Raw genomic sequence first — 13542 nt, forward strand, 5'->3', positions numbered from 1 at the left:
CTACTTCTGTCATCCTGCTTTTACTTTCCTTTTACCCACATGCAGTACATTGAGTTGGCCTTAACAAGAATGGCACTGATGCCTCCCTTTACTGTCGGTAGTAAGGTTTAGTGGCTTCCGCTGGCTTTCTCCAAAACAACAAGACAACAACAACAAAAATGTACGCCCAAACGTCCGACGTTCACTGGTTAAAATCTGTGCTTTTGGAGCAGACATCCAGTCAAACTTTATCCACATGTCTTGGAAGATTAAGACTTACGAGATCTCTGGCTGAACCACTCCAAATACTTAGAGGCCCTGTGTATAAAGATGTAGTTTTAGGTGTTTATTGTGGTCAGGGGTTGGGCCCCGGAGTGTGTGCAGGGACAGAAAGGGAAAGAGGAGGAGGAAGAGGGATGGTGGTTTTAGCCACCAGCTGCTGTTACCTTGAGCATAGCGTCCTTTAACCCCCATTACAACAATCTGCCACAAGCCACAAACACGCTAGCTACTACTGCCTGCAAAACAACCCGAGCTCACTTGTTTACCAGATAATGTGCCATGTCGTCACTCTCACCCCGAAAAGCTCCACACTTACGCCCCAATTTTCCGACGTGTTCCACATTGCCCTGTTTAATTTGGTCCCTGCCGCTCCAGTTTTCTTTAGCACCCCGTCTTGTTTGCTTTACTTCTTCCTCAACATTTCCTTTCATTTCTTTTTCTGCCTTTTCCCTCAGTCAAAATCTGTGTTGGTTACAGCCCTGGGTATTGCGTGGGTAACCCGAGTGCCCATGTAAAGGCCTTCTTCGCTGTCTCATTGGGCTCCAGTGTCAGTGGATAAAAGTCGAAAGAGATTACGGGCCTGGCACCCATTTTCCTCTGTCCTGCCACTGTGGCCTCTTATTTCCCGGAGAAAATTAATAACTTTAACAAACATCAATGAGAAAGCAGACTGATGCTGGTTGGGTTTTCCTTGTGCGTGTGAGTGTGACCATGTGAATGTGCGCTGTGAACACATGCCTTGGATATGCGTGGGTTCGCTTGTGCGTTTGTGGGCCTGCATGTGTGCCGGAGCTCATACCTTAAAGGATGTGATCCATAGCAATAGTGTTGAAGGAGTCCATCAAAAAAAAAGGCACACGAAAAAGAAACCAAGCCAGGAAGGGGGCACAGTCTGGTTTTGTCTGATGGGATTGTTTCCGCCTTGAAAGAGCTTTCTTGAGGCGAAGACGAGCTGGGAGACAGACGGATGAAAGGAAGGAAGGATGGATGAGAAAATGTGACCACTTCTGAAGCATTGTCGACAGCCACGCTGAATAGGCAGCGTGCCTGGCTGGAGCCACGCCTGTATTTATGATCTTCAAAGGAAGGATGGCACACACACAAGCGCACACTCACGCACAAGCCGCTAAATGTGATAGTCGCAGGAAAACATGTGGTCGTGCAAATGTGGATACTCACAAATTTGCATACGGATGCTGCTGTTGCATGCATGCGGTTGAGCGCATGGGCACACAAGCGCGGGAATGCTCAAGTATCAGTGGCTCTGCAGTTGTGCATGTCATTTGAAATGGCACATTTGTTTATTGTGCAAGTTGAAATACACAGTACATATCATGAAACCAAGGTCAACCCAGGCCGAGGAACCATATTTGAATGTATGCTATGATATCTGTCAACGCCTGACCTGTAAATTAAGATCAATGACGTATATTGTCACAGTCCTGTGAAAAATATGTATGTCCAATTTTGATTTTTTTTTTTTTTTTTCACATTGACACATTGTGGGAAAACACCATTCGCGTAAAAATGAGAAAAATGAAAAAAATGGACAGCGACGATTTGCAAGTTTGGACCCATGCAACACACCTGTGGGAAATCAAAACTACACCGAAAGCATTAGACTATTGTCTATAATAGAGCAGGCCGCTAATTAATTAAAAGCAGTCCGGATCTTGAACACGTGGCAAGTGGGGTGCTTGTTAACAAAGTCCTCACATTACACTGCTCAACAGTACCCTTGACTATCTTAAAAATGCACATACTATTCACAATGTTACCTAAAACAGAGAGAAACGGCAACTTATCACACAATAAGGTCATACAGCATGCTATCTCTTCCCTGTGTGTCCTTACAAAACAGATACTTTTTTGTAAGTCTCGCTTTCAAGAAATCTGTTGGCCACCAACATAGACTAACCCCCCACATTTAAAACCGAAACAGATCGGAGACATTCAAGGTCTAATTTAGTTTAGGAAATTCCACCACCCAAAACAAACTTTTTTTTGTTTCGTGCTATCACACAAAAATAACACTCAGCTACAATGTATAAAATGTGATCAAACCAGCAATCAGAGTTGAGCATTATTCAATTGTACATTGTTTGTAATTATTTTGAATGGCTCGTAAATCTTCAAATTCTACATTAAATATTTGGGTGTGACATTTATCTAATTCATTCAAAGTGCTCCATAAGTGAAATACTATTTCAACATGAGTAGCAACTTGGTCTCTGCTTCCTTTAGGCGCAGCCCTCCGATGTGATTTACAAGCTGTAATCTTAACAACAGCAGGAATGCAATTTGCCCTCATGGATCACTGATTGAGTGGAGTTGAATGAGTTTATGATTGTGCTTCTTGCATTGGAGCAGCAAAAAGTGTATCTTTGTCTGCAGTCACTTCTGTAGCTAGACCCTGGGTCTCCAAAGCAATTACTTCTAAGATTATATATGAGAGCCTTTCCCTCACAAAGCTGGAAGCAACTCAAAGGAAACACTAACACCTTTATGACAAAGTTTGATTTCCTCGGTCGGCATGTAGGGGCCTTTGCTGGAAAGTTCTACACAAGTGTCGGTTGATGTTCTATTTCAGATTCAAAAGTAAACACAGTTATGTTTGGCTGTTTGCCGTTTATGTGAATCTCTCTTTGTTGTCTGCCCTCCATCAAGCAACTTGAATCGAAGCGCTGCTGCTAAAATACTTTACGGTGTTGACACTCGCAAATAATAAAACATAAAGTGTGTGGACATTCAGTCTTGTGCACAGTTCAGCTCATTCAAAGGAGGTGGCCAGAGAAACTGGGGGGAGACCACTGAATTTCGGCAGGTAAATATTTGAGGAGCTAATTTGGAGGGGCTGTGTTTGCTGGTGTTAAAAACAAGTGTGTTAAAATGAATGATTAGAATGATTGTTGGGGCTACTTGAACTAATTTGTTCAGGAAAAGAGACCATCAGTCAGTTATTTTATAGTTAGTCAGCCGCTGACCAGATGATATTCTCCATCCAAGATCCGGATTGTCAATCAAACAAACACCCAGGCCTGTTGCTTGTACAGTCAACTGACCTTTGACCTTTTGGCTTTTTATTATAAAAGTCTTGAAGAATTTCTCAGCGTTTAAACCATCCTCTACCCTGTCAATTTAGGGCACCCAAAGAGCAATTTGAGGTTTGTGTGCCTTGCTCAAGAGGACCATAGCCCTACACTGGTTGGACTGGCCACCCTGAGTCTCAACTAATTTTTCGAAGATATGTTGGACAATTCTATGCTTAATGTTTTGGGAATCAAAGGATGCTACCTGCCAAAACAAGGCAAAAATCAACATCACCATAACAGCACAATGTAATGCACTTGCTAAACCACTAGAAACGCAGATTCCTCCAGTTAGCTACTTTGGGTGTTCATTTACATTTTCCTACAGATGACACAACAGGTGTCCTGTGAATATACCGTACGGAGAACATCATATGTTCAATAGGATACTGTTGGCAGAGTGTGTCTGTACATGTTTTTTTTTATTGGTTTTAGTGGATGTCACTATTAATCCCATGCATGTTAATTTTTGAACATTCCCCCCGAAAAAGTTGTATACTCTTGTGCTTTGTGACAACAATTTGGGGAGGCCCTTTCTGTCCAAGCATGACTTTGCCCAAGTCTACACAGCAAGGTCCACAAACGCCTGACTGGATGAGTTAGGTGTGGACCTTGACCCCATCAAGACCTATAGGATGAACTCAACAGAGATTGTGAGCCAATCCCTCTCTCAAGTTCAACATCAGTCAACTCTGACCCCACAAATGTTCCTCCAGATAAACTGACAACAGTTCTCAGACACACGCCAACACATTGTTGAGTCTTCCCAGAAGAGCGTAAACTGTTACAGCTACATGGCGGGAGGCTTCTTGATTATAAATGGTCGTCCTCTGTATTTATTCATGACCAGGGGATACAATTATGGCTTCAGTTGTTGTTGCTGCAACTTTCGGCTTGTCCCATCAGGGGTCGCCCCAGAGGGTCACTTTCATGACTTTTTTCCCCTTCCTGATGCAACCCACGTGTTTTTTTTTTGTTTGTTTTTTGGGGGAGAGGGGTGGCATCAATGGTTGAGTGTTGGGGTACCTGGCAGGGAATTAAACCCAATCTGCACGAATGGCAGAAGCATGTACCACTACACCCACAGTACAATTTTGGCCAAGTAGTGTACTCCAGGGAAATCTGTCCATCCATTTTATAGTGCAACTCCTCATCAGGGTCACGTGTGAGCTGAAGCGGATAGCTGACGGGCAAAACTCAGGTATAGACAAACAACCAGTCCCACTCACATTTGCATTTATGGACAATTTCGAATGCCCAATGAGCCGAACATTTTGAAACTCAAGCACAGGGACGACCTCAAATATGCACCAAGATTCAAACTCGGGACCTGGGAACTGTGAAGCGGACGTGCTTACCACTAGCACACCGTGCTGTTCCTCCGGGGAATCAATTGGTGACAGACCATAACAAGGGCACAAAAATCACAAAGACAAAGCTGACAGTGATAAGTGGCGGCATTGAAGGACAAAGCTGATGTTTGTTGCATGCCTGCCAGTGCAGTGTGCGTGCATGCGTCTATAAGTGCGTGCGTGTGGACAGGATTCTCCCGTGCGCACTGTGCCCACGTCGAGGGGCGGGGTGGGTGGCAAAGCGGGGACAGATGAAGAAGAGAGGGAGAGGAGGGCAGGACTGGCAGGGTGCGGTCTGAAATGGCAACAGCTCGTCGTGGATCACTCAAGTGGAGTGGATTCAAGTGGAAAGCTGCAGCCTGTTGCGCGCAGTCCTCTCGCTGGGAGCATCAAAAACCTCACAACCCACGGGGGATGTTGTGACATTTTTCACGGAGCAAAAGAAGCGACAGAGAGAGCACCACATTAAAAACGTGGACGCGCAGTTGCTGCTGTTCTCTCTCTTTCTATCTCTCTCTCCCTCTCCCGTTCTCTCTCACCCACCTCATCGACTTTGAACCTGTTTGTTTAAATCCACGGACTTTACAGCCTGCGCACAAGCAGCTGTTTCTCCAAGGCAGAGCCAGCGAACTTTCCCATTCAAGTGGGAATTTATCGGTGCCGTGATGCAGAGGTGCCCGCTGGAGTAGAGAGATTTTTGGGACAAACTGACTGCGGCTGTCCCGGACCATGGACTCGACAGGTGAACCGGAGACGTACTGAAGACACATTTCTCCCTCGGGAGAGTCCTCCCTCCTCCCGGGGCGATGCGGATCCCCTTCCTCCTTCTGACCGCCTCTCTGTGCGCCATGGTTCTCCTCCTCCTCGCACCTGCCTCGGAGGGCTGTGGACCGGGGAGGGGGTACGGCAAGAGGCGGCTTCCGAAGAAGCTCATCCCGCTGGCCTACAAGCAGTTCAGCCCGAATGTGGCCGAGAAAACCCTGGGGGCGAGCGGGCGGCCCGAGGGGAAAATTACGCGCAACTCGGAGCGATTCAAGGAGCTGACACCCAACTACAACATTGATATCATCTTCAAGGATGAAGAGGACACGGGAGCGGACAGGCTCATGACCCAGGTGAGAAAGAAGATGTGGAGGAGGAGGAAGAGGAGGAGGAGGAGGAGGAGGAGAGCTGGAAACACTTTGCAGTGCTCATGTGCGGAGGGAGACGCGCATTTGTCCCATGCAAGTGATTTAGGTCCTGTATGGTTAACCGTGTCTATGAATCACCGTGTCTATGAATCACTTCAAAACGAGCAAACCTCACAGTCGCATCAAACTATGTGCTACATGTTTGCTGTCAGTTAAATATTTAAACCAAAATGATTGATTTCATTGATTCATAGCTTCACCTCCGGAACTTTGGTTCTGGAGTAACGCAGCTGGGATTGTAAGTGAATGATGAACAGCATTTCTGACACGTACTACTTTAAATGTTTACGCCACATGTACACAAAAACAATTCCTTGTCATGACATTTTGTAGGGGCAGTAAAACTTTAGGCATAGTGGTAGTTCTTGCCTTGCCTCTGTGCTTGAATTTGGTCAGTTGTTCATTACAAGGATGGGCACATAAATATACATACACTTAAGTGAATAGACAAACATGTTGGCATGTGAAGAGTCCAATTACTATTTTTTATGCGTCTATATGTGCCTGTAATTGTGATTTTGTTTTTTCTGGAAAGAGAATTTCTCAATGTTGATCTTGTGTAACAAATATTTATTTTGTACTTTTCTTTTGCATGTGTGCATGCCACTTTGTTTCAGCTCTATGTCCATCACAATTTACACTTTTTACGACAGCTATTGTGATCTTTGCATGCATACATGCAAAAAAAAACAACAAAAAAAAAACATTGTACGTTTATGGGTACAGTTTTTCACTGGACCGGTGCTGTCAAATTGCTTTTTTACACTTGCTAAAGGTTTAGCAGATACTGCTTTGTCAAGTAATTCACTTTTTGGTTTGCATTAGGCCCATATGACTGCTACTGCCTTGCCACACAATTTATAAGCGCAACTTTGCACTGTTTTGAATGACTTTCCTAATCTCCTGTGTCCACCTACTCGCAGCGCTGTAAAGACAAGTTGAACTCCTTGGCCATATCTGTGATGAACATGTGGCCTGGTGTGAAGCTGAGAGTAACAGAGGGATGGGATGAGGATGGCCATCACTCGGAGGACTCGCTGCACTACGAGGGACGTGCTGTTGACATCACCACCTCAGACAGGTGGGCACTGCAGCAGACAATTACCATGTGTATTAACAGCTCAAGTCTCGGGATTGTGTTTGGGATTTTAATGTAAGCAAATTCCTCTTATTGGAAGTAGTTTTTCATGTACGGGCAATTTTTAATGAGTAGGCCTATATCTAGTAATAAAGGTGTTCCGTTAATAGATGCTTGATGAAGAGAGCCACATTAATGTGGTTATGTTCATATTCACAGAGACAGAAACAAGTATGCCATGTTGGCTCGGCTTGCTGTTGAAGCTGGATTTGACTGGGTCTACTATGAGTCCAAAGCCCATATTCATTGTAGCGTCAAGTCAGGTAAGCAAGCCAACTATTGCGGTTGATTGTGTCCAACTGCAGATCCGATTTAAAAAGTGTGCGTTTCAGTGTGTGTATGGATGTGTGTGTGTGTGTCTCTGTCTGGCTATGTGGCTTATTGGGAGCCAATCAAAGCAGCATGAATCGCACGAGTCCTTGATAGTCCTGCGCCAAAACAGATCCATTTTTGTAACGTTAGTCTATTAAAATGTTACATGCAGTATTTTTTGCAGTAATATTCTCAAAACTTTCTCTGTTGGTTTGTTAGGTCCAAACAATGGCACTATTGATTTCGATAATAAATTGCTTAGCTTCATTGATAGTCAAATCAGTATATAGTGTCTGCAAATAGCTAATTTCCGTGAATAATTGACACTCCCCTCAAAGTGATTGCAATTGCCTATATAAATAGTTTAAACTATGAATATGCCACAAATGATGATCCCAAACCACTTTAATGGCATTTCAAACACTTACAAACACACTACACATACGCTACATAAACAGCTTACTCCTAAGCATATATCCTCCCATATAATGTGCTGTATGTGTATATACATGCCAGCTATTATGATGATAATGTTCATGATGGTGATGAAGAATTGCAGTAGCAGTGCGGAATGGTGTAAAAGATTGAACATTGGACTGCACAGCAAAGCAGTAACATCAATGTTGGCTGAGCATCGTAGGCTTCCGGTTCTACGATGGTTAACGCTTCCGTGTTTACTGACCCGAAACTGCCGGATCCACACAGTGACAACATGAGCTGGTGGTTTACGCTGTTGTAACAGATTTACCTGGTTTTCATGCCACATTTAGTCCTAATTTGGCGAAACAATTATGAACCAAAGCCGACACGGGCGCTGCCATTTTGTCTGTCCACTCCAGCTGAGTGTCAATCATAAATTTGACACTGCTGCTTTTAGATTTGCGATTGGATGAGTGACTCAGGGTTAAGTTTGTTGAGCGGACAACTACTGTCGTTTGATGAGGGTTTTTTATTTGTCACGTTTACGGCTGACAATAACCAGTAGTAGTCTCAATACAAGAGCTGCTACATTACAATATCATACATAACTTTAGACAGTATTTTTTCCCTGTTTTAGGAAATCACAAATTGGTGAGCCTTTTTCTGCAAACAATGGAGGATAAGTTCCAAAAGTAAATCCATGCATACGTGAATTGGCAACATCCAAACTGGGAATATGTGGGGGTCCACTGTAAAAATACAACTGTATGGGTTTTTAATCATGTCTGATTCACAAGCAGTTGGTACTGTAGAATAGCACTGCTGCCTTTCATCTGTGTCAGGAGAGGCCTTGCTGCAAGGGGGTCTGCATGTTGGGTGGGTTCTCTGTGGGTACGTTGGCTTCCTCCCACAATCCAAAAACACGCACAGCATGTTACGTTAATGGGGCATTCTTAATTTCTTTTCAATGTGTACAAAAAAAATGATTCAGGGTTAGGGTTTAACTCTAAAGGTTTTCGGTTTCTACGGTTGTGATCAGTCCAGGTCTCCCCACCTCGCACTTGTCATTTTTGTCACTGCAAATGAATTGCATTGCAGGTACTACGCTGTGTTCTGGTTTGATAGTTGTGTATTATTTAGAAGCGGAGCACTTACAAAATAATCAGAGAACAGATAAGATACTGATTGTATATTTGAAGCAAGTCCCTTCATGAAACGCAAATCATCCAGGGGCTTGAGAGCTAACAATAGTTGAACACATTCCATTGCAAGCTTTTCTAACTGTTAAGACATTTTAGAGGCCCATGTCTGGTACCACCAGTTATTTGATGCCAAGCTACATTCTAGCAGTCCATTGAGGTTAGTAGGCTGTGAGATGATTAACTCTCTCTTTGTTTTGCTGTTGCTTTTCCCTCGGTAGGTTTCTCTCAGATCTCTTATCTGAGCCTTATCACCTCCTGGTTGCAGACCTCCTTTTCTGCAAGCCTCATACACACCTTTGACAAATATTTGCCTGCCTTAAGACACACTTAAGACACCCACATGCATAAATCAAATATGCGTGTGGATTCACTTCAAATCAGTCAAGCAAACTGATTTGATATGATTCCAGAAAATGATGTAAAAAAAGTTGATTTCTATTCTGTTCTATATTTTTCTGCCTCGGCTGTGCTCACCTTTCACTTGCTTTTTTTTTCCGAACGTACTTTCCTGCCTATTTGACCCCAGGCCATGCTTAGATACAATCAGCTGGTTATCCATTACCTCTCGCTGACTACCTCCTCTTGCCACCTCGTCTCACTGCGTCTTAAAGAGCCACCTTATTCACAAGTACTCAGCCACAAGGAAGTAAACCCCCTTTTACCATCTATGAAAGCTTTCACAAGTCACTTGAAAACAGAAAAAAAAAGAAACTTCAATGGCGTTGCCTCATTCATTTTGGTTATCCTTGAATCGAGTCTCACTAATAAAACAATGTAGTATCTTCTGTCTTCTTGTGAGACTTGACATTTATGTTAGTTTATTAGACTAACTTCAGTGATATTTAAGCATCTCAACTAATCTTTACTATTTTATATATGAATGAATCACAGAAATGCAACCAGCAAATTTGAACCAGCACAGGCCTCGTGATGTCTTGTGCAGTTGGAAATGTTGAAGAAGACGTTATCTTGTACGTGTGCAAGAATGCTGACTAAAAAGACGTTGAAGACGTTATAAACAGTCTATGGCTAATCCACTGAGATAATATTGGCCTTTAGTCAGTGTCAAAGTCTAACTTGATTTATGGAGTACTGAGAGTCTGCTTTACCATATGTGGAAGTTCAAGTGTGGCTCCTTTGAGAAGGTTGTATTTTATTTTTGTCATGTTTACAGCAAAAAACGCATTCATATGATCAAATCCGCATCTTGATTTTCTCCCGTCTCAATTTTTCAGAACATTCTGTCGCAGCCAAAACTGGCGGTTGTTTCCCAGGCGATGCTCAAGTTACCCTTGAGGGTGGAGTCACCAAACAGATGCGCGACCTTCATCCCGGTGACCGTGTTTTGGCTTCCTCGACAACTGACGGCCGTGGTTCGCTTGTCTACAGTCCAGTACTATCCTTTTTGGATCTCCAGACTAATGTCACAAAGATCTTCACCCTCATCGGAACCAACACTGGACTTAATATAACGCTCACGGCGGCGCATCTCATCTTTGTCACTGACTGTGTGGGCGGACTCAGCAAAGATGGCGTGAGGACAACTTTTGCCAGTGAGGTGAAGCCGGGTCAGTGTATACTGACCACGCAAGGAACGGAGGCAACTCAAGCTGTTGTGACTTTTGTAGAGGAGAGGCGGAGCACTGGGTTGTATGCCCCACTGACCCAGCACGGGTCTATAGTAGTGAACAACGTTTTGGCATCCTGCTACGCTGCTGTGGACAATCATCATTTGGCCCACTGGGTTCTAGCCCCACTGCGTTTTGTCCGTACCGTCATGGGTCCTGCAGAACAACAAACTGATGGAGTGCACTGGTATCCCTGGCTTCTACAAAGGGTTGGGGGAATGCTACTGGGCCCCAAATACTTCCACCCTTTGGGAACTGAGCGAGGACTCTGACAGAAGAAAGAATATATTGACGTCACCTTATATTTAAGAACACCACAGAAACAGCTTTCCAGCAAAATAAATTAAAAAAAAAATAGTGGTTTATACCATAGATGTTGTTTTATTCACTCCACTTGTCTCTATATGCTGTAAGACACAAATAGAGAAAATGAATTGGGCTTGCATATTTGTTTTTGCATATGTGCATTTGGTAATTTTATACTCTAAAAACAGTTGGGTTAAAAATAACACAAATTTGGGTCAAAAATGGACCAATCCACTACTTGGGTCAATTTGACCCAACTTTCTGGGTTGTTTTTGCAGAAACCAACTCCAAAAATGGGTAGTTTTGTACAAAACAATACAAAAAGGAGGCTCAAATTAACCCAATTAGTGGATTAGTCCATTTTTGACCCAATCTCTGTTATTTTTAACCCAACTGTTTTTAGAGTGCACTTTCATTACGCTATTGCGATTAAGGTGTGCCAGCAGGGATGGCGCTACACAAGGGGGGCTATTGCCCCAGTTAAGCCTCCGACATTTCATGTGATATTCTAAAATGAAATTATTTTCTCGGCCCTCCTATACATTGGTCAAGCCCCCCTTTAGCCCCGGGAGAGAACAAAATCCTGGAGCCGTCCCTGGCCAATAAACCGCAAATTAGTAAGCACTTGGTTATCACCCACAATACTGACACATACCATATGGATAAGTGTTGTGACACATCTTGAGCAACTAAATAATAATTGTGTATAGCAGTACAATTGTGGTCTAGCATGACTGTGCCTCAGTGGGTCTGTAAAGGGCTGAAGGCATGATTGAATGAGTTTGATGTGGAAGAACTTCATAGTTCTCAACCCCATCAGAGACTTTGGGGATAAAATACAACACAAATTGGCAACCAGGCCCTCTCTCAGCATCTGTGACCGTTGATCTCAAATTGTTGTTGTGGATGAGTGGACAAAAAAAAATTTCAACAGACGCACTCCAAAATCCTATGCTATTAATGCCAATACCTTATTGCATACGTAGTAAGAATCTCCCCTTTTTGAATTCTGCCTGCCATTCAGTTTTACCTTAGAGCACCTTAACATTCAAAAAGACTGTGATGTGATATTTTTGCGCTTTGAGAACAGACCAGTCAACAATAAGGTTCATCATTCATTTCTACTGTTTTAGTCTTCAAAGTGAGACATAGTACTGTACTGAGTAACTGTACTATGTCACACTTTAAAGTTTGGGAGAGATTGTTAGAACTACAGACATTGAAGAGAAAGTTAAGGCAAAAATGAATTTGAGGTGATGGAAGAAAGAGACAAACAGTGTGGGGAGGAAGGTCTGTGTAAATCTCAGCAATTTGAAAATGAAATGAAAGTAATTACACGTCAAGTTTACTCAGTTCACTGATTCATCACTTTCCCTTGTTGTCTGATGTATTTTTTGACAAATAACAATTAACAAAAAACTGTTTACGGTTCAAAATTAATTGGCTATTTTTGACTACGTGTGAATTTATCGTGAATATGTCTTAGCTGCAAAGAAAACAGAGTAATATGTTTTGACTTCAAAAATGTTTATTTTTAAAAAGTCGTATGATATTCAGTTTCTCCAGAGCGCAAGATGTTCAAATGTTTGACCAGATTAATTCATCTAATGCAGGTAGTCACATATAACATGTTCTTGATTCATTTGAAGATATAATATAATTTCTGGCAGCATGGGTTTACTGTCACTCCTTTTGCATCTGGTGCACCAAACGATGACGTAATGTCAAGTACGGCTTGACTTTCCGATGACCAGGCATTAATGTTCTGGCCAAGTAGACGCCCAAAAGAACTTGGACTGTTCAAACGCTGAACCTATCAAAGTTGAATTTTATTTTCAAAATGGTGTCACAGTTGAATGCTCATTTATTGTATCATGTGTTGTGGCACAACTATTGCATCATCTACAAATGTGATAGTGCAGGTCCAGACTGTCATATTCAATGGAAACCACAGGGGATTGAGCGCATGACCATGGGGTGCTCCGATGCTTCTATGATCTGTGATTCTAATGACAAATCCAAATATTACTTTCAATGAAGGATGGACTGTTCACATGCCACTAAAAGTTTTTTAAATAACTTTAAAGATAATTTTGGAGTACCTATAATTGATCCTATCCAGAAGAAGAAGTCACTGTGTCTGAACTTCTTCAATTTTATTTCCAGTTTTATCATACATGACAATGCAAGTTTTGTTCCTGGAACACCACATTAAAAGGTGGTTGCGTCAGGGATATTGACACAATTCAGTTTTTATTTGTTCTCCCCCTCTGGGTTTGATGAATCATCCTGTCAGCCATTTTGGTTAAAGTACCTTGTAACCTTATTAAAAATATATATGTGCCAGGTTACTCGGCCCTACAAAGCATTGGTTGATATTGGTGTAGCACTGGGATGGTGCAGGCTAATGTTTGTAACTTTATGAGGAATTCTGGCTGTCCAAGATGAGGGAATAATCTGGCACTGATGCAAGAAAGTTACTAAAATGTGTTGATGATCTGCTTTCACAATAATTATGATTCATTAATGCATCTTCTTTATATCTGGTTTGTATCAGCCGTATTGTTTAAAAAAATCATTGTGCTACATGTTCATTCCTGTAAGTCTCAGTTTTCTGTCAGTAGTATCTACCACTTGACTCAGG

The 13542-nt window shown here is 42.6% G+C and overlaps 1 protein-coding gene across 1 annotated transcript; it reads left to right on the plus strand.

Annotated features, from left to right (window-relative positions):
- Positions 1–4977: 4977 nt before the first annotated feature.
- Positions 4978–12572, plus strand: LOC147136529 (indian hedgehog B protein-like). The gene is made up of 4 exons (XM_086051278.1): positions 4978–5817; positions 6816–6973; positions 7190–7293; positions 10200–12572. Exons 1-4 carry the CDS (start codon positions 5509–5511, stop codon positions 10862–10864), a joined length of 1236 nt encoding a protein of 411 aa, XP_085907404.1. The 5' UTR covers positions 4978–5508; the 3' UTR covers positions 10865–12572.
- Positions 12573–13542: the final 970 nt, after the last annotated feature.

This window comes from Filicampus tigris, chromosome 14 (genome assembly GCF_054856515.1).
Source record: "Filicampus tigris isolate MCC_2025a chromosome 14, RoL_Ftig_1.0, whole genome shotgun sequence".
In the NCBI taxonomy this organism is placed as follows: domain Eukaryota; kingdom Metazoa; phylum Chordata; class Actinopteri; order Syngnathiformes; family Syngnathidae; genus Filicampus; species Filicampus tigris.